General features: G+C 53.3%; 3 protein-coding genes across 12 annotated transcripts in view; 2 read left to right on the top strand and 1 right to left on the bottom strand.

The window, feature by feature from the left end:
* Positions 1–954: 954 nt before the first annotated feature.
* MMAB (metabolism of cobalamin associated B) lies at positions 955–5131 on the bottom strand. Of its 2 annotated transcripts, none has more exons than XM_060691977.2 (9): positions 4830–5131; positions 4550–4614; positions 4354–4447; positions 3955–4012; positions 3724–3796; positions 3278–3375; positions 2963–3027; positions 2610–2669; positions 955–2174 (listed from the first exon to the last, which is right to left on the bottom strand). In XM_060691977.2, the coding sequence occupies exons 1-9, from the start codon at positions 4940–4942 to the stop codon at positions 2081–2083; spliced, it is 720 nt and encodes a 239-aa protein (XP_060547960.2). In that variant the 5' UTR covers positions 4943–5131; the 3' UTR covers positions 955–2080. The 2 variants fall into 2 exon arrangements, with proteins under 2 accessions (XP_060547960.2, XP_087736706.1); XM_087880580.1 differs by having other exon boundaries at positions 4904–5094.
* Positions 5113–21101, top strand: MVK (mevalonate kinase). Of its 9 annotated transcripts, none has more exons than XM_060681766.2 (11): positions 5113–5157; positions 5318–5402; positions 5615–5766; positions 6296–6443; positions 7104–7259; positions 7532–7635; positions 7940–7985; positions 8970–9060; positions 9529–9645; positions 9805–9958; positions 19780–21101. In XM_060681766.2, exons 2-11 carry the CDS (start codon positions 5383–5385, stop codon positions 19974–19976), a joined length of 1185 nt encoding a protein of 394 aa, XP_060537749.2. In that variant the 5' UTR covers positions 5113–5157; positions 5318–5382; the 3' UTR covers positions 19977–21101. The 9 variants fall into 9 exon arrangements, with proteins under 9 accessions (XP_060537749.2, XP_087736701.1, XP_060537748.2 ...); XM_087880575.1 differs by lacking the exon at positions 19780–21101 and adding an exon at positions 10587–11423; XM_060681765.2 differs by having other exon boundaries at positions 5115–5157; positions 5619–5766.
* FAM222A (family with sequence similarity 222 member A) overlaps positions 9822–25158 on the top strand; it is a 57659-nt gene continuing 42322 nt past the window's right edge. The window contains exon 1 of the mRNA XM_060681769.2: positions 9822–9958. The gene's annotated coding sequence lies outside the window, so the exon portion shown is untranslated. The remainder of the gene's footprint in view (positions 9959–25158) is intronic.

The following is a 25158-nucleotide window of genomic DNA, read 5'->3' as shown; positions in this document are numbered from 1 at the left end:
CTTACTGAGATGGCTCTCCCATTGCAGCCCCTCTAGTCGCGGGACTGGAATCCACCGGTCAGCCGTCAGTGACCAAGACCCAGGGCAGGGTGACTCCAGTGTGTGAATCAAGAGGGTCCTTAGAACGACCTCCCTGTGGGAAAGCCTGGCGCAGAAGGCGCTCGAGTACCCTTGGGCCGATTGGTGGGGTCTTTCAGCCCCAAGAACGAGCGCATAGGCAGAGGTGAGGGGGAACCGCTGGGCAGACCAGGGTGGTCCTGTGTCAGTTCTCTCAGGGACTTTGTTGTTCTGAAGTTTAGTTTGGCTGTTTGTGGATGGAGGCACTAATTGCAGGTGGGTTGAGACCAGGGGGCTCCCAAAGTTGGCAACTTTAAGACTTGTGGACTTCAACTCCCAGAATTCCCCAGCCATTATGCTACACTTGTCAACTTTGGAGAGCCGTAATGTAGACTGAAGTGGGCGTTTGCACCCTGTCTTGATGTGGGGCAGATCGTTCTGTCCTCCTCTTGAAGTTTCCCAAGCCCCATGGAATGAGCTTGGAGCCTGCGGAGGTTCTGCCGTCTGTGGATCTGGTTGTACTCCCACTGGTCTTCCTCAGGAGCGTGTGTGCACGCGTGGATGTACTTATTTTGAACAAATAGAAGCGGCTGATCAAGAAAGGCTACCCAGCGTTTTTCTACCTTTTAAAATAAATTGGGTGAATCTGTCCATAGGAAAACATCTTTTGCTCCCAGTCCAGCTCTATTAAGTGGTGGTTTTCCACAAGAGTCTGGAGCTCAGCATGTCCGGGGCCGGATTGTGATCCTGCTCCCAGGTAGCTGCACTGCTTGTGTGCGAGTGTTTATTTTAGGAAGACAGATTACAAACCTCAAGTGTGTCACCCTTTTGCACAAATGTTGTAAAATATGAAGAAAGAAGAGTTGGTTTGTAACAAACTAAAAACAGTGCAAGGTATTTTGAGAATGTTGCTTTTATTTAAATCCAGTTCTTTTTAATTTTAGAACATAGCTACTGCCTTGAAATACACCCCCCCCCCCCTTCTCAATAAAGGGCTGGACCCAGACAGGATCATAAGTGTGGAGCTGTTCTGGATGCTGGTTCACCCCGTTTCCTTCCTGATTTTCCGTTGGGGATTATGGAGTGTGGACCTGTGGCTGCCACTGTGGGCCTTCCAGAGAGAGGTTTCAAATTGCCCTCTTGGAGGAGGGGTGCAGCCTCCCCCCACTTCTGGTGCCCTCCCACCCACTGGAATCCAGGAGTGGCCAGTCCCAAGGAGCCTGGCAGCAGCTGCCCGTGGCTTCCCACAACCTTCAATGCGCAAACTGGGGCTTTAAAATGCACAGGCCCCTCCCTCGCACATTGTGCCGTTGCTCAGGTCACCTGGAGGCCCTTCCTTGGAAGCCATCGGTTCTCTTCTCTCCCCATGCCCTGCACCCTGCATGCGTCTTTTCCCAGGAGAGACTTTTGCAGAGGAAATCAATAAATTATTTTGCTCTTGGATCACTTAGTATTTTTTTAGTTACGGCCCGTTCTTCACACTGGAAATTCAGGAATACAGGAAATAAAGTTGAAAAACTGGTTGAATGCTGCGGTGGCGTTTCTTTTTTAAAAATGCATAACTGGGAGAACAGAGAAGCTGGTGAAAGAGCTTAGTGGCAAGGCTTGATTCTGGAACATTTGCCAGAAGTGCCCGTCTCTCAAAAGCTGCTTTCCAAGATTGTTGACAAGACGTATAGATGGATGTGGCCGAGGGAAGAAATCCAGATCCATTTTAATTTTGATCGAAGGAACTTGGCAAGCAGCATCATGCTTAACTGGAGCCAATGGGACTGAACTAAACCTGAATTCCCTTCAGTGTTCCAAGATGCAACAAAGGCATCTTCAGGCATCATCATCAGTTGCTCTGAATTCACACACACAAGCCGGACTCCCAACAAAGCTGCCAGGAATCTGAATTTCCGTGGGCTTCTATTGGCTTTTCAGGTAGGGATCTGAGCGTTTCAAATTGCCAACATTTTACACTTCGCTTTGCCTTCTATCAGCTCAAAAGTTGTTCATTGCACATCATGTATTCATGAGTTTAGTCTTGGGGCTCCATCCTTCTGTAGATTTGCTCCTTCTTCCCTTCCTGCTTCGCAGCAAACCGGGCCAAGACAAACAGGTAGTCACTCAGCCTGGATACGGGGAAGAAAAGAGTCACCCTTCATCTGTTGACAGCAGGGTTAGAGAGAGATCCCCAGCCAGAGCTGGGAGACGCATCTGGGCATAGGGGAGAGAATGGCCAAGCCTGATCTCTATGACCCACACATGCATTCAGCTCCCCTTGCCAAAGTCTGCAGGAAAAGCCCACGGAGGTACAGAGTCAAGAGTTACCATTTCTGCCCAAATAATTCCCTTGAAGCAGCTGGGAGTTTGAACACAACGCTACAGTAAAATAGCAAAAGGCCAAAGAATCTCAGGTGGACCTCTTTCTGGAGAGGTCGCAACATTTTATATGCCTCTCCAGCAATGTCCTATGGCAGAAAACTAAATTGATCTTCCCTGTTGTAGGACTGCAGTTATGGCCTGCAACATTTGTCTGCCTGTTTACACATGTAAATCCAAGTTACCTGTTTAAATACTTGGCCACATTTGCATCTGCTTCTCCTGTTTTCACCAAAGGAACAACACTGTGGAGGCATAAGGAGACAGAGGCCCAAACGCCACGATGACACAAAGCAACTGAAGTTTACAAAAGGAAAACCATCCCGACCAGGTGTTTCATTTATGTGTTTTGCTTGGACAGCGACCATTTAGGGGACGGCTTCCTCGTCTCTCCCGTGGCTCTATCAACAACTCTTAAACCCACAACTCCCGCGGGGTCTCCTATAGCACCTTTTAGACTCTTCCCATGCAGGGGAGCATTTATTCTAAAACCCGCCTCCAGGTTCTTGCCAACTGAAGAACAGACCCCGTCCCTTACCGCCTCTCAGCTCTGCGACACACGGCTCTGGAGAGATGGAGCGCAGCACTGCTTTTTCCACCAGACTGAAATGACACAAGCACAAGACGCGAGATTTGCTTTGGCCCCAAATCATAGGATTTAGTGGCTCACTAAAGAAGACCCCTCTGGCTGCCTTTCCTTTTTTTTTTTTTTTCAACGTAGGATGTAAAGGCATGAAGTTGTGATCCTGGCACGGAAAAACTCTTCAGGGTTTCTAGAGGCCTAAGTCCAGTGGTTACATCCTCACTCCAGGACTGAAGGCCCAAAACATGGAAGAGCACATAAAGAACTTACTGGCAAAATGAAGGAGGTGAGTGGTGGGAGCTGATCTGAGTATTTGTCTATCCAGCTTTCCAATTCCAGCACAGGCTTCTCACTGAAGGATGTTCGCTCTGAAGAGGAGGAGGAGAAGGCCAGTCACACAAGATGGCCTGGAGGAAAATCTTGACAAAGCCTCAAGCCCCTTGGAACGTGCCCAGAATGTTTTCCCCTCTCCCATGGAAGAACAGTCTCCTGCATTGATCTGCCAAGCGTGACTCCCAAGGTGTCAAATCCAAAAGCAGGCTCCCCTCACTTAGGGACCCTTGGAAGCCTTTGGTTTTCAATCAAGAAAAGCAGGTTGCAGATTCCAATCAGTGAAACAGCCATGGGAGAAGTTATCTGGGCTTTCAACTCTCGGCAACGTGTTTGAATAGCATATTCCTTACCAACCTCCAGCTTCTTAGAGAAGTCCTACTTACTTATGTGAGACTCCCTGGCTGAAGAGATGGGCGTTGCCACATTAGAGCCAGCATCTTGCAGCATACACTGGACCTGCGGAGGGGAAGTCGAGACATGTTGGGGGTACAGAAAGGTGGTATCACCTGGAAGGCAGTCAGGCCTCTGTTTTAATCCGGCTATGCACCTCTCAGAGTAAGAGAGGAGTAACAGCTTGGCCCAGATAGAAAGGATGGTTTCAATTTATTTCTCACCTTGTGGAGTTCTTCCACAAACGTGTGGCCACTTTCACTGCCAAATTCAGCACTCAAGCTGCAGTGAAAAAGAACAGAGTTTCCAGATGTGACTCCCCCTCCTCTAATGATATCCAACAACTATTCAGCCAGTCTGAAATCTATGGAACTGTCACATTTTTTCCCGAAGTCTCTCTAGAGAGCTGGTGTGTGGCAAGTATGCTGTTATTTTTAGATGTTAATGTTGCTTTGCAGGATTTGCGCTTCTAGTTCAGAGTGAACTTTTGCCTGCCCCTGTCTAAAGTGCAAAGGCCCCGCTGCTGACAGGCAGCCACGAGCACCTCATGAGGGAGGAGGAGGAGGAGGCACCTTTGTCTGAAACATTTTGGCATAAAGGCCGACAAGCAATCTTGCAATTACCCTATAGCCGAACTCAGCTCGTCCAGGGTTCCCAAAGCGTCAAAGACCTGGTCGTCTTTGGCTCTCCTCTCCCCGGTGAAGGTGCTGGAAAACCCTTCAAGCCCAACCCGAGAGAGAAAACGGGGGAGTCAGCCGAGGACGGGCACGGGGCCCCCGCCTAGCCACGCCGCCTTCCGGGGGGAAGAGGGGGGGCTACCTGTGTCTCCCGTCTTGGTGTAGATCTTGGGGGCTCCGCGGCTTTTCCGGGGCTTGGGATCCGGGCTGCAGGGGAGGAAGGGAGCCGGATGAAGGCAGCAGCCAAGGGAAGGAGAGCGGGCCCTTCTGGGGCTCCCCGCCCCCCCCCTTCGCCCCTCCCGCCCCCAGGGAACCAGCCCAGCCGGGCTCCCCCCCTCCTCTCCCCTCCCCCCCCCGGGGGCATTTGGCAGGATCCGCGTCTCGGGCTGCAATCTCGCCACGGGCCCCTCGCACGGCCTCACCAGGGCGGGTCGGGCCCCGGTTCCCGGCAAGAGGCCCGGCTCCTCGCCCCGCCGCCGCCCGCCGCCGCCCGCACCAGGAGGAAGCGCCCGCCCCGCCAGCCCGCGCCAGCCATGCCCGGGGAACGAGGGCGAAGCGCCCGGCCAAGTTTGTCCCTTCCGGGCGGCCGTCGTCGCAGCCCCCGCCGGCTTCCGATTGGGCGCGGCGCTGCGGGGAGCGGCCAATCGGGGGAAGGAAAGACGGCGCCCGCATCGCCCGATTGGGCGGGGGCGGAGCGCCGGCCACGCCCCTTCGGAATGTTCGGACCCCCTTGAGCGGCGGCTGGGACAGGTGAGGGTCTCTCCCGCCGGCCCAGCATGCATTGCGCGGAAAGCCCCCCCCCACTCCCCCAGGGGCGGAGGCGGAGGGTCAGCGGGGAGGGCCGGCGGGGGGGGGGGGTCCCGGAGCTTTGCCCCCCTCGGACGGACGGCGCTTTTCTCTCTCTCGGCAGGGAGGCGATGTGGAAGCGGAGCCTGGTGCTCTCCGCCCCGGGGAAGGTGATCCTGCACGGCGAGCATGCGGTGGTGCACGGAAAGGTAGGGCCGCGCTGGGCCCCCCAACCCCCCCCAGCCCCCCCTTGGCCTTTGCACCCCAAAAGGCCGGCTCCTCTCTGCGCAGGGAGGGGGGGAGGGGGGCGCTTCTCCTCCTCCTCCTCCTCAGCACCTCAGTTTTATCGGTGGACTTTGACTCCGTCCCTCCGTCCCTCCGTCTGGTGACTGTGACCTTCCTCCCCTGATGCCTTTGGGAGGCAGGTGGCTCTGGCAACCGCCCTGGACCTGCGGACTTTCCTCCGGATGACTCCGCGGCAGGATGGGAAAATCTCCCTGCAGCTGCCGAATCTGGGGAGCCAACTAAGCTGGGAAGCCGCAGAGCTCCGGCCGCTGCTAGCCGCCTTCTCAGGTAGGCCCGAGGCGCCTCTGGGGAATTCCACCTTCCTGCCTTTCACCCTCCCTCCCCCACAAGGAGCCGCTGGGGAAGCCGGCCTCTTCGCCATCCGGCTGGGGGTGTTGCGCCCCCCAAAGCAACAGCCTCTCATCCTTGTCTTCCTGCTGCCATCGGTCTACCATGTTTCGCTTTCTTTGCGGGGCTCCAAAAATCAGCTTTACCTTAAAGCTTTCGGTGGGTGGCCTGGGAGAACCCTGCCCAGGGTTAGGTTTTCCGAAACTCCCGGGCCTGTTTAACTGCCTTTGAGAGTCTCTTAACTGTTTCCTAAGAGCATCTGATAGTCTTTAGCTGGCAATCGGGCCGCGTGCTTTCAAAATTGGATCCGTCAAATTCTGCCCCTGATCTGCAACTTGTTGTTGGTGTTATCCTGATGCATGTGAAATAGTTAGTAAAGCGTTCCTGTCCAAACCTACTGAAGAAAGGGGTCTCGCCTCCCTTTCTGGGCATAGAAGATGATGTCTCCTGCTCTTCGTTCTCTCCTCAGTTGAACTGCCTGAAGCGCAGCCCCCCAGTGCTGAACAAGTGGAGAAGCTGAAAGAGTTTGCGGGGGGCGATTATGGACATGAAGCAGTCCAGAGTGTAGCTGCTGCAGCCTTTCTTTATTTGTACTTATCTGTGGCATCTAAATACGGGTAAGACTATGGAGCTCACCTTTGCTGTGTGGCTCTTTCGCTCTTGGCAGTCAGGATTGCCAAACATGCCTTCCCAATTTCCACATGAAGAATTTGGAGGCATTGATGGAGATTGTGGAGCTATCCTGCCCTTCTCTGGGAATGTCAGTACTCAGGAGGGTTTAGCGAATGTGTAGATGACTGTTAATGTGGATCCTAAAGAACAGGCAGTGCGAGATACGATAGATTGAAAGAAATAGAGAAAGAATGGGATACAGCCAACGAAGCTTGACAATGAAAGACAACAGAAGAAAAAAAAGATGTTTTATTATCACATGAATTTAAAATCAGGATTGTGGGATAATTATTTGCAGAAAATAACTCATGAGCCATGAAATAAAATCAGGGTGTGGATTATATCTATTTTATTAAAAAAAATCAGGAAACTAGGAGTGGGCAGCATATAACACTTCTTACAGATTACTTGTTTCTAAGGCACCGCATCCCAAAAAAACCAGAGGAGAAAATGAGCAAAGGAAAGACCGGTTCTGTGGTCTTACTCGTTCTGTAAGGCTGTTGTGATTCATCATGAAAGCAAAGGCTATTAAATTCTGCTCAGCATGAGGAAAGCAATGAGTGGAATTGCAAAACTTCAATGTTCACAATGTTCTTATCTTTCAGGGTTCTGCCAACTGTTGACATCTTAGTCTGGTCTGAGCTGCCCACCGGCGCTGGGTTAGGCTCCAGCGCAGCGTACTCGGTCTGCCTGGCAGGGGCATTGCTTTTTGGATGCGGCGCCATCAGCTATCCTCTGCAGGAGGGCCAAGAAACAGCTAGGTAGGAACTGGGAAAGAGAGGAGTTGGAAAATTGTTTCCACCTGTCCACGTGGAACTGGGCATTTGTTAAGGGAGCTTTTTGTCATCTTAAAGCCCTTCATTTGGGGTCTTGTTGCTCAAAGATAAGATTGCAGTTCTAGGGACCCAGGTGCATTTTTTCATCCTGTCCGGTTTAAAGGACCAGAAGCAGCAGGTCAAAGGAGGACCTGGAGGGCTGCTGAAAGGGGGTGGGGAGAGGTTGATCTCAACCGAGGCCTCTTCTGCTCTTCCAGATGGACCAAGGAGGAGCTGGACGTGATCAACAGGTTGGCCTTCCGAGGAGAGCAAGTGATCCATGGGAATCCTTCTGGAGTGGACAACGCTGTGAGCACCTGGGGTTGGTGTTCTCTTTTCTTCTTTTGCATTTCTGAACTAGCTCAGGTACCGCAAGGAGCCTTTTGCCCCTCTCTTAGGTACTGAGCTGAGCTGTCTTAGGGAACCACATTAAATGCTCCTTAGGATTCCGGGAAGGAATTTTGACTGCCGTAGACCCCAAGGCCTCCCTTCTCTTGGTTTTTGGTAAAGGAGTAAATAGCCAGATGTTTCCCTCTTGCTAGGTGAAATTGAACAATTTTGCAGAATATGGTAAGATGAAACATCCTGGGGAACAATTTTTCTTTCCTTCTTTCCCAAATGTTTAGGTGGAGCCTTGCGGTATATTTCAGGACAAATCTCTGTGTTAAAAAGGTAAGGTTCATTTTAGCATCAATGTTTAGATTGTTTTAACAAGAATTGGTGGCTTTATAAAAACATTTTTTAAAGATTGAGTTGTATTTTTAGCATGATGGCATGTCTTGGTATTTCCGTCAGAAAAAGATAGTTTTCTTCAATGTTTTGATTTGCAGAATGATCAGTGTGTTAAAAAGTTTTGATTTAAAAAAAAGGGGGGGAAAGCCTTGATGGCTGATTAATTTCTTTAGGCAGACTGACAGAGTCTTATTTTCGAAGGAGAGCACTAGCAGCCTTCCACTGATCTCACTCTGGGCCTGAGGTCTCACACTGCGAAGGGTCCCTTCGGCAAGCAAGTGTCACATTAGAGAGTTTGCATGCTGAGCGTTGCCAGGGCTCGGAAAAGAGATTGCCAGCAAGGGCTCAGCGACAGCTCCCTCCTCCCCCCCATACACACAGTACCTTCCGCCAGCTTGGCCTAATCGGACTTCATTAGAATCTTTCGCAGGGCGTGAAATTGCTCTATTAGCAGCTAATGTTAGACACCAGTTATTCTGTTGGCAGTTATTAGAAAACAAAGTTATTTTGGCTTGCGAAATGTGGGCCTTGGTTGGGTCGTTTGGAGAGCGCTTACAACACACCAAGGAGTCTAATTGTAAGTAAACCGTGGCTCTAATTGGTGATTAAGCTTAGCTAGCGAAGGTCCCTTCCTTGTGCGACGCTGGCTGTGCGGCATTCGCAGGGGCGGAAGTGAAGGCTGCGAGATGCTTCAGTCCCCCCTCGGGGTGGGAGACGATGGGGCTTGTAATTTCACCTTCCTGCTGTGGAGATGCTTGGCAAAATCCTCACCCCTCTCCCAGGCTGCAAACATCCAGGTCCTTTAGGGGAAAATAAAACCCGTACCATCCTCCTTTGGCTGTGCCTGATGGGTCTGCATTCTTAGTTATTGCATAGCAATTCCCAGACTGTTGACTTGTTTTCTAAGAGTCTTTTTCTTCTCAGTGTGCCCACTTTACGGATTTTGCTGACCAACACTAAAGTTCCACGCAGCACCAAGATCCTGGTTGCGGGGGTTAAAGCCAAGCTCCTGGAGGTATTTCTTCTGGTTCCCCTCTGAGGCTTTGTGACTGCCCAGAATTTATGGTTGGTGATAGGTCAAAATACACTCAGGTTTGGAAGAGGGGCTGTATAAAAAGCACAGCTGTTCTGAGTGCCAGGAAGCAGGAGACGGCTGGCCTGTTTCTGGGTGTTTAGATGGTCGCCAAGAATTCTTTAAACAGTATTGCTTGGGTCTCTGACCCTTGACCTTTGGGGCATCATTTTAGCCAAATATTCTTTGCAGCTCTGCCGAAAAATGCCGTTCATGAGGGTCCGTTTCTTGCTAACTTTAATAGAAGCAGGTGTTTTTTTTAAAAGTAAACCTTATAACTGTGCCAAGATAGCTTGAATAAGATTTCAGATGGTTTATGCTTTTTATTTTTGCTCTTCCTCCTCCTCTCTCTCTCTCTCTCTCTTTCTCTTTCTCTCTCCCTCCCTCCCCCTATCATTTTTCCTCCTGCAGTTTCCCACTATCATGGAGCCAATGCTTGCTACCATAGATGCAATTTCTCGGGAATGCGAAGGTATTCTTGAGGCAATGACCAAAGATCCATCTCAGGAACACTACTCCAGGCTGGAGGTAAGCCCTTATCTTGATTCCTTCATGAGGACTAGAACCCCGCTTTTAAAACTGAAAAACAACCTTGGCTTTTTTGCCACACTTATTTCTGTCTGAAGCACGTTCCCTGCTTCTGCTCCATGTTTCTCCTCTCATCAGTGTCGCTGCTTTTTTCCTCAGGACTTGGTAGACATCAACCAGCACCTCCTCAATGGCATCGGGGTCGGCCACGCCCTGCTGGACCGCGTCTGCCAGGTCACTTCCTCCCATGGACTGCATAGCAAACTGACCGGGGCTGGGGGAGGCGGCTGCGCCATCACTTTGCTTCGACCAGGTGAGTCTTTCCTGGCCGGCTTTTGCCTTCCTTTGCACAGGTTTCATTCTTGCTCTTGAATTCTCCGTTGGTTGCGGGTCGGTTGAGTTCACAATCAATTGTGTAAGTGAAAGAGCCCTACAGATGTGTTGCAGTGCAGTTGTTGGGGGCATATTGGCTTTCAGTTGGATGTGCTACTTTCAGCGGCTTATGGGCCTCCTTTACAGCAGTGCTTCTCGACTCTGGCATCTTTAAGACCTGTGGACTTCAGTTCCCAGAATTCCCCAGACAGCTATGCAACACTTCTTTAGAATTTACCTTAAGTGCCACACTTAAGGTAACCACGAACCATTCTTAAATTCTACTTAAATGCTTCCGAGGTGTAGCTCAGAGGCATGTTGCTCCTTAAAAGTGCCTGTCTGGGTGGCTGCGGCCATTTGCGTGTGATCCCAAGCTCAGCGTTCGTGGTGAGCCTACCTACCCATCCTCTACCTGCATTCGTGGCTCTTCAGCTCCATTTTCTTCGGCTGCACTTTCTGAGTGCCAAACCTTCTATGCTGCTTTGGGCACCGGCTTGGGGTGGCTGGGCAGCTCGGTACCCACCTCTGCTGTTTTGAGTGTCTAACTGGGGAGCACCGTCTCTTGGCAGGCACCGCTCCTTCGGCGGTGGAAGACGCCATCCGAGACCTGACCCACTGCGGGTTTGAGTGCTGGGAGACGGTCATCGGGGCGCCTGGCATAAGCGCCCACGCCTTGCCGTGCCTGAAAGCGGAAGTGCAGAAGGCTTTGAAGGGCAGTTAATGGTGGCCGTGAAGAGCGACTCTTCCTCCACCTGGGACCTGCCCTGACTCGGACTGGACATCCAGGCAACGTCCAAGGCGGCCCAGCGGGACTTGATCAGTCAATTTGGGAAGGGTGCAGGTCTACTCAGTGGGAGTGGGGGCTGCTGAAGCACCAGGAGGCCGACCTGCTGTTGACTTGGCTCTACTGCTAACGGGGGTCTTCGGGTACGCTAGTGTAAATCCTTGCACCTTTTGCACACTGCCAGGTCACGGGCAGGCAGGAGGGGGAGTCGCTCCCTCCCATGACAGCCCATCTCCTTAGTGGCTTTCCCACAATCCCAAACTCTTCTTATCCCTCCCCCACCAATTGACAGGACCTGGCAACTTTGCTCTGGGAAGATGAGCTATTAACTGTCTCTTTGCTGATTCGTCTCTAATTTTTAAGGCTTCCTGGGGAAGATTCCAAGCATAGCATTACTGCCTTTCCTGGCCTGTGCTGAGGGGGGGGGGGTTCCCCCATTAATGAGGTGCTGAATGGCTTAAAGGGAATGAAAAACAGGACTTCTGAATGCCCTCGAAACCAGCATGTATGTTTCAGGGCCATTGCTTTGTGTCCGTAATTGTATTTGGTCAGTTAGTCAACTCAAGCTTTTTGGTGTTAGAGGGGTTGCGAGGCCCCTGAATAAAGGCTGGGGTCAAAGATGGCTCTTCTGGCTTTTGTGTCAGGGCTTCCTTCAGTCCTGGGCTGAGGGGGGGGGGTGTTGTCTTCCCAGGAAACAGCCACTGCTGGGGTGGGGTGGGGGGGCGCTTGGCCTGAACTGGCAGCTGGTTTGAGCGAAGTTTCTCAGTGAGCGCAGACACTTTTCTGAACAGCAGAGGGCAGCATAGACCCACTTACAGAGGAGCTATGGCTAGGAGGGTCTTTTGATTGCAAAGGTGGGCAGGGATCCCAGCTGCTGGGAGGGGGCTCCATTGGTTCTCTCGGAATGCCCGCACCCCTGGCAGGGGGCTATTCTTACAGCTCATCGGGGCCAAGTTTGTGCCACCCGGGAAGGTGGCAGAGCATGGGAAGCTGGGTGGGCACTTTTTATAAGTGGTAGAGCAGGCCACTGTTGGGGGGAGGGGGTGATTTTGAGAACACACACACACACATCATATGGGCAAAGTGGGAGGGAAGCCCAGAGCCTGCAGAGGCCTCCAAGCGTTTCTGGGAATTCAGTGGCTACCACACTTTGCATTCCACTTCATCCTGGTTATTATTCTTGGATTTCACCTTTTGCTCTCCCCCCCCCCTCCCACTCTCTGGCCTTTGAGAAGGAGGGGCAGCCCTTGAAGAAACAAACGGAAGTTAAACAAAACCATGGTTTGATGGGATGTATAAATGTAGCCATGTTGGGTCTAGAATTTAAAATGGATTTCGTTGTTCTGCTGGGTAATGGCATCCCTCTCCAAGTTGATGGGACGGGGGGGGAGGGGATCTTGCATCCCGGATCATCTTTCTGGCCCTAATTTGAGAAACGGGACCTTCCTCTGTTTGGAGGAGAATGGCGGGTGGAGCAAGCGTCTCTGGAAAGGAGCACAAGACGGCAGAAGTGACCGGAGGGTCATCGCAGGACAATAGCCGCAAAGGCAGCCTCTCTGCCTGCTGCCCCCAAGGAGATGCCTGCCCCCCCTCACACGCCCCCCTTGCCTTTTGTGGTGGGCTCCTTCCTTTGCTTCCAGGCCCCTCTTGTCAAAGATGCACGTTAGGGAGGACTGACGGATCAGGCTGGTAATTTGGCTAATTTTTCTCAAGCGTCACTTTTGCACTGATGAGCGTTGTGGAGGGAAGACTAATCATTCTCCCCGTTGGCTCCTAATGGCCGGAACAGCCCAGGAAAGCGGAAGATGAAAAGAACGCAAAGGAGCAGCTGAGAGCCGGCCTCCCCTCCCCTCCCCTCCCCTCCCCTCCGGGAGCAAAATGTGGGCAGAGCCAGGCCAGGTTTGGCAGCCCCTGGCAGAGATCAGTTGCGCAGGGATGCAGGAATGCGGTCAGAGAGACCATCTGCTCCTGAAAGCTGTTTCATTTTGGGAGAGGCTGGCTGCTAGAGGCCAGGAAAACACTGGCTGGGGGCCTGGATGGGGGGGGGCAGGTAATCAAGACAGTCGAGTGCCGGACTTTGCCCACATCCTGCCTTGAGGCAAAACCTGGGAAACGGAGAGCTACAGCTGAACAGGTGAACCTCCAAGGCTGAAGCTTTTCCGGTCGGTCTCATCAGAATTGATGGGTCTTTTGAACCGGGTTGGCGCTCAGAGGCCAGAAGCCTCCCTGGCCTGCTCCTGGGCTGGTTTCACTCCTGTGAAGGGTGAGAATGACGAGGCAATTTGGCAGCCGGAAAGAGAAACCAAAACGTTGCCGATGACTGTGAGGCTATTTATACCTTTTCCAATCATTTGCTCAGCTACTTTAAATATGCTTAACCTGCTTTTCGGTTTAAAGCTAATTTTCAGCAATGTGCCAATAAAAGCATCAAAATTATACAAAAACTTAAAACGGTAACATTGAGCCTGTAGCACTGAATAATTGAGCAACAGGCTGGTAACTAGAGCTGTATTAAAATAACTCTTTATGAGGAGGCTGGGGAAATGACATTGTTTTTACATAACCTCTGGAACCATGCTCCACTGCCAAGAGGATTGGGGGGAGCAATCTTCCCCTCCTGCACAAGCTGGCTGGACAGAGGGGGGGGGAAGCCCATCTGGTCGAACCCTCTGAGCTGCTTTCTCTGTCCAAGTGGGACTCGGCCCAGCCCAGCCCAGAGATTCTTCTCGGCTTCTTGTCCTGCCCCTTCTTGGGGTCGGTTTCTACCATCCTTTGGGGGTCCTTCCTGCCTTGGGCCCCACCGCAGTGGCCTCCCTGCCCTGTTAACCCTGGGGGGGGGGCTTCTGCCTTCCCCCGGAGTGGCAGGTGCGGGAGAGCCTGGCTGGGCGCTGCAGATGGTTTTATGCTGAACGTCAGCAGTGGCTGCTTTGAATGGATGCTTGGGAGACAATGGCGTTGGGGGAGATAAGAGGCGGAAAAAGGGGTCAGGATAGAAAATGTCAGAGCAGGAGCTGAAAGGCAGCTCTCTCTCTCTCTCTCTCTCTCAGATCCGAGGGAGGCTGATGGAGATTGTGTGGCTCAGAGCCCCCTCCCAAGCATTGCAGCACTCATGTCGGTTTGATCTCCGCTTCTTAATCCTGCTTTTGGGGGAGAGAACGGCCCCATCAGTGGAAAACAATGTCTGGGTTGACACTTTGCACCAAGCCATAATTGCCTGACTTTGTGCACACGCTTAAGCCACGATTTACAGGCTGCAGTGGCTGCTTCACTCTGAGTCTGCACTCTAAGCCAAAGCCCACCCAGCTATTTAGGGCTTCGCCTTCAGAACTGGTCAGGATATTCCACTGTGGAACAGAACGGAAATAGGTCACACCCAAAACCCCCTCTTCTGGAGCCCTCCGAGCAGGCCTGGTTCCCAGGGTGGAAGGACCCGCAACTCTTAACAGCGTGAAATTGTGGCCAGAGCCGAGTCGATGAAGAAGAGATCTAGAACAAGGTGCCCTGTGAAACATCTGGGCGTGGCCCTAGAAGAAGACTTCCTGTGTAACCTCTTGCCATTTACTCCCTGGAGTATCAGAGAAGGCTCTTCATCTGTTCTCCATGTCCGACCTCTCCCTGGTCAAGAGCGTTTCCTTCAAGAGCCAAGATCTTGAGGCAGAGGAAAGGCCGTATTACAGGATCCAAGTCCCTGCCGCTGACAGGGAGCCTCTCTTGGATGGAGCCCTTGGGTCTGGGAAGCCCACCGTCCGCTCCAGATGTGCCACCAAGGTGACCTCAAAGCTCTCCGCGGGGGAAGGAAACCAAGTGGCTCAGCTGCTGCCCGTCAGGGTCCTGCCACAGTGTTTGGAACTGGCCATGCGCCTTGAGGTCTCGGGAGAGCAGAATTGGGTGTCATCAGCCGGCAAGGCTGGTAGTTCTTGAGGGTGTGGAAGTGTCTGCTGGGGGCCTGTGAACTTCTGCATCTTTTTGACAAGAGGGCCGTGCTTCAGACAGACCCTCACTCCTCAATTGGGGAGGGGGCGAGACAGGGCAGATGGGCCCGGGGCTTCCTTCCCCCAGCGTGGAAGGGCACCCGTGGCAGCCTGTTACTCCGTGATGGATTTAAGGCATGAATCCCCCTCCCCAGGAGCCCCCCACGGCACCGTGAAGGTTTTGAAAGTTAAGTATTACTGTCGGCTTTGTTGTTGCCGAACTACGACAGACAAATTGAGAACTAGTTGTCAAAATGTCAGTGCACAACAAATCAACATTCAAAATGAGTCTCGGTGCAATGTGGTGTATAATTAAAAAAAAATCCTTTTTAGAAATTTCGGCAAGCATTGGCTTGGCTTTATATTTGTCTGTGTGATTAATAAAGGCAGCTAATTTTCAGACTTTAAAAACAGCTAGAAAATAGCTCCTAATTACATATTAGGCTCCGAACGTCCCCCGCTGTGCTCGGCTGGTATTGGTGGGCCAGGAATTTTGGCAGGGGCTTAATTACATTCTGAGAGCTTCATCTAATTTTAGTTAAATGTAATGTAATCAGCAGCAGATGTCTTGAAATAAAATATGAATTATGAATATGAAGAAATTCCTTTAAATAATTCTTTAAAAAATAATTGGCCATTGAGTTTTCTCCAAAGCGGCACAGAGCTCAGTAGGAAGAGGCTGGAGGCTGGGAAGTGGGGTTCAATTATTAGGGGGGCGGGGAGCGGAGGTGCTGGGGCTTTCAAGGTTGAGTAGGAGGCACGGAGAGCGAACCAGCAGTGCAAGCGGACAGATGTTTCCGGGGGGGGGCCTCCAAGGGAGATTAAATGTCGTCGTACCGCCGGGTCAGCTGGATTTCAAAACAGGTCAGATTTCCCTCAGCCAAGCAGGGTTGCTGAGTTAGCATTCTGTGACATCCATCCTCGGCTTTATTGAGTTTTCCAAGCAATTTGGGGGTCCTGCCCCTCCTGAGGGAGCCTCTCTTCCTCCTCCTCCTCCTCCTCCTCCCGCAACACCCTGAGATCAGCTTAAATCTCATCTTATATTGCATTTTTCTGCTGACGCGGTCAGGATTGTGTTTGCATCCCTGGTTTTTTTGCTGCCTCTGAAACCCAGCGCCCTGGGTGGGGTCTGGGACAGGAGGAGAGGCATCGCGCTCTCCAGGATCAAACCATCATGTTAAGGCATCACTTTGCAGAAAAAGTATTTTCAGTTGTGTTTGGAGTGGAGGAAGGGAAGGTCCTTTGGGGCTGTGGGATGCTAAGAGGCTCCCCAAAGAATCCTTAAAAATGAGAAGAGGTACGTGGCCAGCCTGTGTTTGTGTTGGTGGTGCGACTGCTGGGGTGAGCCGACCGTGGGGCCAGGCTTCCAGCTGGGCCATCTGTGCTGCCCGCCCTGCCCGTCCCTCGTGGGGCACCAGGGCTTCCGGGAGGCGCCTGCCAGAGCAGGCCGAGGCCTTCAGCCGATGCCTTTCAACCTGGCTTCGTCTGGGCTCGCCCTTCCCCGCCTGGGTTAGCGGCCCCGGCTATTCAATTCATCAAGGGAGTGACAGCTAAAATTCATTTGAAGATGAAGAAAATGCAGCCTAATCCTTTCTGGGAGACATTGATAGACTAGCGGCCGGGGAAGAATTGCACAGCAGTAATGAAATTAGGCTAAAACTACTGGTGGATAACAGATAATTGCCCTTGTCTGTCATCAGGAATAACATCTCCCCAAATGCAGCCGCACGAGGATGGGGGACGTTGAAGGCAGGGCATTGATTGCTCCGATTCCCCTTCCGCCTCCTCCAGGAAGGCAGGGACTCCCTCTCCACCCTCCCTGGGTGCCTCAGGATTATCCGTGGGCTCCTTTCCTGACACCTGGCTGATCTCCCCCAAAAGAGGAACCGAGATGGATCAGGGGGACCGAGGAGGGGAGAGGCTCCCGGCCCCAAAGTCTGGAGGAAGAGGTGGCTGCTCGCTCGGGCTCTGTCCTGCTGGGAGAAGCAAGTGGTCCTGGCTGCCAGCCCTGGACTCCTGGCCGGGGATGATGGGCTGGGAAAGCCAAACTCTCCTCCTAAGAAAAGGAATCTCTTTCTACGCCTGTGCTGGGATCCTTCAGCCGGGATCTGGCAGCAAATCCAGCAGTTCTGGGGATCAGGTTCTCCTGGAAGTGGAATGACTCTGAGGCCGCCATCCAGGGCCAGCTTGACCCTCCAAACATTCATAAATCCACAAATTGTCCCGCAGTCCTCGGGGTCTCCAGCAGCCGCAGTGGTGACTCCCAGGCTTGGAGTGACCAGCAGCCATTTGCTGGGTGATTTATCGCGAGAGGCAGAGAGGCTGGTGAGGGAGCACACAGGCCGGCCCAGCCGCAGGAATGGTTTATGTGCCCCGGCCAGCGGCTGTAATTTACTGCAGACGGTGGAGGAATATTTCACTTCCTGTCGTGCGGATGAAGATTACTTGTGTTTGAAATCGCCCGAGTACACAGTGGATTCCACTTAAGCGGTTCCACTCGGCTGAGCTGGGATAATGCCCCTCTCCTGCCTGGCTCGGCAGCGGGTGAGCTGAGAAGGAGCCCTCCGGCTGCTTTTGGTGCCCATGCGAACCGGCCCCTTGTGAGAACTGGCATGGTGGGGGGGGGGTAGCTCTGAGGTTGCAGCAGAAGGCAGCCTGGCGGCCTCTCAACCCCAGCTGATGGCGGAAGAGAACCTCCAGCCTCAGAGGCAGCCGCCTGAATTCCAGGTGAAAGTCCGTACCTCCTTATGGGGAGGGAAGGAAGGAGGGAGGGAGGGTTTACCCCTGCTTATATCTTTCCTCAGACCTGTAAAGGACCCCGAAAGGGAGAGAGCCCTTCATGGCTGGCACGGCCTATCTGGCCTCCTTCCTGGGACGCACAAGCCCTGCGTCTATTTGGCATACCTCTGTGTGGTTTTACTGCTCGCCTTGCTGCAGGTGGTGTAGCTAAATTGAAAATTGGAATTGATTTCCTGAGGACTCCCCTCTTGTTTTCCCTAAGTGCAATGGGGTAGGTTCCTGGCCCTACAGCCAGCCCGCAAGGAGGCTCGGGTAACAGTTTTCCCCCCTGCGAACTCAGCGGGCAGGATGGGGAGTGAGGTTGGCTCTGCTTTCCCAGAGCTTTCCTTTCTGGACACCAAGAGGTCAAAGGTCGGGAGAGGCCGGGAGAGCCTTGCGCCTCCTCCCCCCCCCCAACAGCCTCTGAAAGCTCTGGGATGGGCTGTGCCTTGGCAACTTTGCTGGGGCCAGCGTCCTGCTACCAGGAGCCATTCATACCAGCTGGCCCTTCAGCTCTTCCCTTCGGCCGCAGACGTGAGAAAGCCCAGCTCCCTCCCTCCCTCCCTCCCTCCCTCCCTCCTGTGTTGGAAGGAGAGCCGCATCCACAAGCAGTTTAGCCCAGGAAACGGGCCAATTGTCCAGGCTTCAGCGCAGCCTCCTCCAGCAGCAAAGGTTTCCGGATGGATAATCCATGGCAGGCACCTTCCTTCCCGAGCTCTCTGCCTGCGCCTGTCCAGATGTCGGCAAAGTACTCGGTTGCCACCTAGCATCTGAAAAGGGGCACTGGGTGACCCCCCTGGCTTGGGCGGGGAGGGCTGGTTGCGGCTGATTCAGACCATCTGGCTCCCTCGTCTCAAAATCGGGGGCTGAGGCTGAGCCATGCGGGAGGTGGGGGGAAGGCAATGGTGGCCCTGTCCGGCCCTGTGGCTGTGAGCCTCGAGGGAGGCCAGGAGGGGCAGCCCAGCCGGTGTGTGCTCTGCGAGATAAGGAGGCCTTGTCTGTCTGTGAGCCTGACACGTCGCTGCTTCTCCAGACAAATGAGCAGCCTGGTGCCACCACCATGGAGCAGGTCCTCGCAAAGCCAACTGATTGGATTCTTCACCCGCCCGTTTGCTTTCGGCTGCATAAGCCGAGCCGATTAGCCAGCAGCTGCATTGTGAGGGTCCTTGAGTCGCTCGCCAGGAGGCCTGGCCCAAGCCCAGCCAGTTGCTGAGCCCTGGCTGGGACACTCCCCCCCACCCCCCCTTACAAGGTCTGCAGGAGTCTCTTCCCTCTCAAGCAACTGAAGGACTGCCAAGTGGCCCCCGTGGATGCTCCCAGACGGGGACGGGTGGCTCTGGGACCACAGAGGAGACTGCTTTGGACCTGCTTCTGGTTGGGACTCTGGCCAACTGGTTTGAAAAAGGGGGCAGGAGAGTATAGCCCCCCTCCCATCCTGGCACTGAAAGGAACCTCTTGAGGTGGAAGCTGCCTCTGGGCTTGGGGCTGTTGACAGACTGTTTCCCCCTTAGCTTGTATCTCCTCCGATCACGGATAATCAGGGAGGTCCCCCTATCCTGGCATCCGATTCCTTCATCTTCGGCTTGGAGTGTGCAGGTAGATTGCCTCTGAGCAGGGAGGCTCCATCTAGCTCTTTTGGAACAGGCTCCTGTGGAGGAAGAAAAGAGCAAGTTCTCCACCTGCTTGGAGCCTCCCGCAGCCTCCTTCCCCGGCTGGGCTGTTTCTGTGGCGCTTTCTTTGACACCCATCCCTGATTTTTATGGCAGCTGATTGCATAATGGAAAACTCCTGTTAACACTCCACCAAACGGCAAACAGGAGCGAACATCATGAAGTAGCTGACAACCAGCGCAGAGGAGGTGTGAAATATAATGCCCCTAATGTTGCAATTAGACAAGGACAACTCTTTTCTGTCTCTTTCATCCCGTGCCTTTTTTTAATTAGCAGGAATAATAACATCCAGGCACGAAAGCGGAGGGGAGCTGCTGGGGGGGGGGGCAAATTGAAAGGGAAGCAGCCTCAAGACTGGGTGGTGAAAGACCCCCCCCCCAGCTGTTCCGGGGGCCCTTGAGGCAGAGAGGGCACGATGGGTAGTGCCACCGTCTTCGCCAGGGGCAGGAGAGGAGGAGGAGGAGGAGAACAGCAATCCTGCAAAAAGGTAAAAAGCCTCACTTGAACAAGCTGTTCTCTTTTTTAAAAACCCCACCCTTCCTGTTGCTGTCTTTTCCAGGAAGAGCCACTTGGCTGCAGAGGAGGGAGAGAGCCAGGCTGTTCCCAGGTTTGCTCCCCCCCCCGCCACACATACACAAGGAGAATTCGGGCCCTTCCTCAGCCTGCCTGGAGCTCAGTCAGATGCTGGAGGTGGCAGCTCTGCCCTTGACTGCTGCCCTTCTCTACCAGGGGACACACAAGGTGCAGTTGCTCTGAAGCACCCATGTTCAAGGGAAGGAGGCGGCTGTTGGCGTGTTCAGAAGTGGTTTCTCTGGATGAAGGCAAGAGTGGAGGTTGAAGGGGGCAACTCTTCTGGATGCCAAAGGAGCTGAAAAGGCCTGAGAAGACAGCCATGTGTTGCCTGCCTGCCGATGCCCACTGAGCCAGCGGGCATCGCCTGGGAAAGCCGTCGAGGGCTAAACATGAGAAGGTGGATCTAACCCAGGGCCAGATCCGAGGGGGGGGGAGTGTCCTGAGGGTCGCATTTTGGCCATGCGAGATGTCAGAGCCAAGGGCCACTCCTGGGGGTGAGCTGCTTTTGAGTCGGGTGTGTGTGCAAAAGAAGAGGTGGCAATATGAGTTTCTAAGGCCCAAGACCCTTTATGACTGAAGCCCTCAACCAAATGGCTGCCTGCACCTCTTAAGCATCTGGCAGCTTATTGCGCCCTTAAAGAGAGGACCAAAACACAAGAATGAAAACTCCGATGGAGGCAATGAAATCGTGCAAAGCCAGAGCAACTTAGTCATATGCTGCTTAAATAGATAAGCGGGACTTAAGTTACCTTTTTAGATAAAAGGACGATCAATTTACATGAGTATCGGCTAGAACTGGGCTCGACTGATCAGCCCTAAGCGGATGCATAGGAAAATGGAAAGCAGGAGAGAAAAGGGGATGGGAACTGAGGAGTGCAGAGATGGAAGGTGAGCGTGGAACAGGAGGGCGGAAGAGAAGCGGAAGTTACAAGGAGGAATTTAAGCACAAGTCGCGTGAAACTGGCTTGAATCTCTTGTGTGCAAACTTAAACGTTGAGTGTTCAAAACATCCCTTTCAATGCTCTGGAGTCCTGGGGCCCTGGGGAAGGGTCACTCTCCCCCCCGCCCCCCCCCAGGCAGCCTCATTAGGACTTGAACAAAAGTGCCCCCCAGGCTTTCCTCGGGGTTATTGGTGTTCAGCTACAAAAGTCCTCCCATCAGCAAGATTGTGAGTCTGGGAGGGGGCTTTTAAAAGGAGGAAGGGGAGCTGGAAAGAGACCAGCCAAAGGTTGGTTCTTAATTTTAAAAAACTCAGAAAGCATCAGTCGACTTTTTCCAAATCATTACAAAAAACCTCGGGAGCAGGAACAAGTGTTTGGGTCCTTATTTAGTTGGCTTAATTGGCCATTCTGCTTGATGTCAAGGGCTTTGGGGGGGGAGGGGGTACCTCAAGAGGACCCGGCTGCCTCTCACCTTCCTTGAAAGTCTTGGCCTGGGCTTCTGCAGGAGTCACCAACCAGATGTCCGTCAGCCCTTCTGGCGAGGCTGGGGACAATGGGAGCGGTAGTCCTTTCAGCCATTTGCAAGGGAGGGCTCTGCTATTAGCTTGCATTGGCAGCCCCTCCCTTCTGAAGCTCCGAGGGGGCTCTCTTGGCTGCCGCTCCAGAGTTGCTTTCAAAGCCCACCTCCAGCTTAGAGCCCCAGGAGTTAATGGGCCTCTTTGCACCTTTCTGAGTTATTGAGTGTGCTGTTTTGATGCGCTTTCCTGTTAATTGGCCTTTATTAATGGAAGGTGACCTCTTCCCATTTGGGTCACCTGCCTCTTGTGCCACAATCTGCCCCTGGCTTGCTTGCTAGGCTTCCTGCCACAGAGAGTGCCAGGTGTGTGTGTGTGTGTGTGCCAAAGGGGCGGTTGAGATTTGGCTGTGGAGAGGAACCATTTTTGTACCAACCCACACCCAACTCTTGGCCTCTCTTTGCATTTTAAGGGAATCCTCTGGTTAGCACAGATACCTGCAAATATGGGCCCATTTTCTAAATGTTGCTGTAAAACGGTTGACTCGGAGCGGGAAGGTGCCCCCAAAACCCAGAAATTGTGAAGGAGACAACAGGGTGGCCCTACACAGAGAGAGAGAGATTATTTTACCTGGCATCTGGAGGAAATGAGGCAAAATTTCCCTTTTTCTCCTAAGGCAGGGGTCTCCAAACGTGGCAGCTGGTCATCTTCCCAATTTTGCATGAGTGAATCGAGCTGTTTCCTTGCTTCTTACTTGTGCCCGTGAGGTGCAGTGGGTAGAGCAGCTTGCTTGGCACGCGCGCACACACACACACACACACACACACACACACACACACACTTCCCCCTGGAGGATTTTCTGTGCCGGGTTGGAGGGGCAGCGAGGGGGTTCTGGTTCCAGGCCTGGTTGCAGCTCACCAAGCCAAGGCCTCCTCCGTCTGGGTCTGCCCCCTCCTGGATTGGGGCCATGTGCCTTGAATTGCAATGGCAGTAAATAAATCCCATTAAGGGGGACGTTTCCTCCCGCACACACTCATTACCATGTGCCAGAACTCCTGGGCTCCTGGGATCGCGACTCTAATGAGGCCAGGATGTATGTGTAGCTGGGAAATTAATGCTTATGCAGGTTAATTTGTTTTTATTAAGTACATCACATGAGCAGCAGGGCTGCCTCCGAGGAAGGGGAGATGCCACTCAGCGCACCGGGGGTTGGAGGGGAGGTGGGCAGAGGGTCCTAGGGAGGCTTGGCAATTGACTGCCCACCACTCAGCTCCAGAGCCCCCTTTGCTCGGTTCCCTTAACTCCTCTCTTCTCTCCCCAAGGGATGCTTGGCCCTTTCCTCAAAGAGCGGAGGAGCCTGGCCGCATCTCTGGCCTCACCTGCCCTGCCCTGAACCCCCCCCATCAGATTCATCTCACCTGGATGCTCCCCAGGTGAGGGAGGTCTGTTTTGTGCCCTGGTGGCAGTGGACAGCCTCCGGTTGGGGGGTAGGGGTGGGGCTTGTGAAATTGATGGTCGGCTGATAGGAAGGATGCTTTTGGTTTTCGTGCCAGGTGATGGGTTGTCCTGAGCTTCTCTGTCCAGCAGGTGAGAAGCAGGAGAGCAGTTGAGGGCAACCTCACCTGTGGCTTCCTTGAGGCTGCCAATACCGGCCCAGTCTCTGTGTCAGGATCTGGCCCACTGAGCTCAGTGTTGCAATGGGCCGGCAAGGCTCCCACAGAGCCCCTTCCAGCTTCTCCTGGGGGGGGGGGATGGAAGGCAACATCTGCACCAACCAGCTTTGATCCAGCCCCCCAACCCCAACCTCCCTCTTGCCTCTCCCCTCCCCCAGTGGGCTGAGCTGTCAGATTAATCCTACTCCGGTCTCCCTCACCTGTGATTTCATTAAGGGAGAGGCGGAAAGGAAGAGAAACAATTCCAAGAAGATAATTAAAAAAAACCCTCCAATTAGCAATTGATCCTTCTGGCCTGGCATCACATCCCCCTCGAGAAGCCCAGATTGGGCGGCCACCACCTTTGGGAGGGGCTGGAAGATGCCGAGAGAAGGGGGAGGCAGGTGCCTGACTGTCTCCCAGGCCAGGCTCCCTCAACTGCAGCGCCAGGCCCTCCATTCCCTTTGATTAAATGGCCTTTATTGGAGGAGGAGGAGGTCTGGACACCTGCTGCCTGAGAGCCATTGCCACCCACCTCCCACCCTCGAGCAGCTGGCAGGAGGGGGAGGGGGAGGCCCTCTGGGGCTGGGGCACAAAACTTTCTTGCCACTGGAAAGTTTGCAGAATCTCCCTCCCTCCCTCTCTGACTGGCAGGCAAGCGGACCTCCTGACCTGTAGTGGCCATGTCTGTCCCTTGGGCCAAGGATGATTGCCCCCCCACGCCCCCCACCCCCAAAAAAGACCCAGCTAATGCCCAGAGGGGGAACCCCAGCAGAAGAGACGTGAGGAAGAGGCGAAGGCAGCTAGACAAAGGTTCTCTCTGCTTGGAGTTCGTTCTCTCAGCCAGGGTGAGTGGGTGGTTCTTTGGGGGGCTTGGATGCTCCATCCCCTTCAAGAATTCGTAGGCAGAAGCCCCCAGTTGCTGGCCCTCCCTTCTAAGACTAACTGCTGGGCATCAACTGGCAGAGCTGGCTGACTCTAAACTGCCCTGGCACCTCACTTGGGGCCATGCGCCATGCTGGTGGGAAGCCCTGGGACTTCTAGCTCAGCCGCAGCTCGAGCGCCCGAGTTCCCCACCGGTGAGCCCGAAATCCCTTTAACCGCAGGGCTGTCCTTGGTTCCATCCGGGAAGGCAAAGCAGAAGAGAAAGGAAGACGGGTGAAAACGATATTTTTGTCCTTGCCAACTTCAGCTTTGCTTTGGCTCTCCCGCCTTCTCCTCCTTTGCATTGTTCTTCTCCTCCACCGAGGGAGATTCGGCATCCTCCTTTTTCCCACTGAAAAGGCTAAATGATATACTGACACCTTAATTACACCCCATTGTCACAATGTAGCTTGGAAATTGCATTACTGATATGAGAAGAAAAGGCTCTGGCGTGTGCGTGTCAGAGCGTTTGATTCACGGTGGCAGGTGGGGAATGACACAAATAGGAGCTTAGAGGAGTCACACCCTGCTTTGTCGGCAAAAAGCGAAACGGGGGGGGGGGGGCGGAAGCAGCTAGTGGTGCGGTGGGGCCGGAGGGCCAGAAAGAATGGGGCAGGCCTGGAGATGCTTCTCGCATGCAGGCCAGCGCAGCTCCCAAAGCAGTTTTTGTGTCTTTTCTGATGTGCCTTTTTGGATGCTCAGCCACAGATCAGGTTCTCTGGATTTCAGTCTGAAGGGTCTGACATAAAAGGAAGAAGTGATGGGAAGGGAAGAGGAAAACTCCAGCATCGGCTCTTAAAGGGGCTCCGCTGGTCTTGCAAGGAAACCGGTTTGGTGGAGCTGACGTGACTTCAACTCTCCTCACAGCCAGCGGGGAGAATTGTGAGGGAGAAATGGACGGACCTGGGACAACAGCTGCATCCAAGGCGTGTTTTTGGGGCAGGTGGCTCTCGGCTGAGTCTTGCGTGTAAATTCCCATTGTTGTGGCTTATGAATCATGGCTTAGCGTGAACATTGAACCTCACTGACTAGGATTTATCAAACAGAAAATGATTTCTATCCTGTCGGCATATGACCTCTCGGAAAATATTACTAAATGCGTTTTAAAAATGCTGCTTGTGAGATGGGGAAAAAAAGCTCTGGAAATAAATATTTAAATGAGGCTATTTAGGCAGGCTTTTCTAAAAATGTTCTAGTTAAAACGGCCAGCTGATGAAATGCTTCCAAGCAGAATGAAGGGTCTTCCGTGATGGCGCCTGCAACTTCCTGATCTCAGATAATGGAGCCCTCCTCTCCACGGGTCTCTTTTGGAACCGGTTGGAGGGAAAAGAGT

Source organism: Pantherophis guttatus, chromosome 17 (genome assembly GCF_059756535.1).
Source record: "Pantherophis guttatus breed Tessera chromosome 17, ASM5975653v1, whole genome shotgun sequence".
NCBI classification, from domain to species: domain Eukaryota; kingdom Metazoa; phylum Chordata; class Lepidosauria; order Squamata; family Colubridae; genus Pantherophis; species Pantherophis guttatus.
Note: the sequence above shows the minus strand (reverse complement) of the source record. Positions and strands in the feature narration are given on the sequence as shown.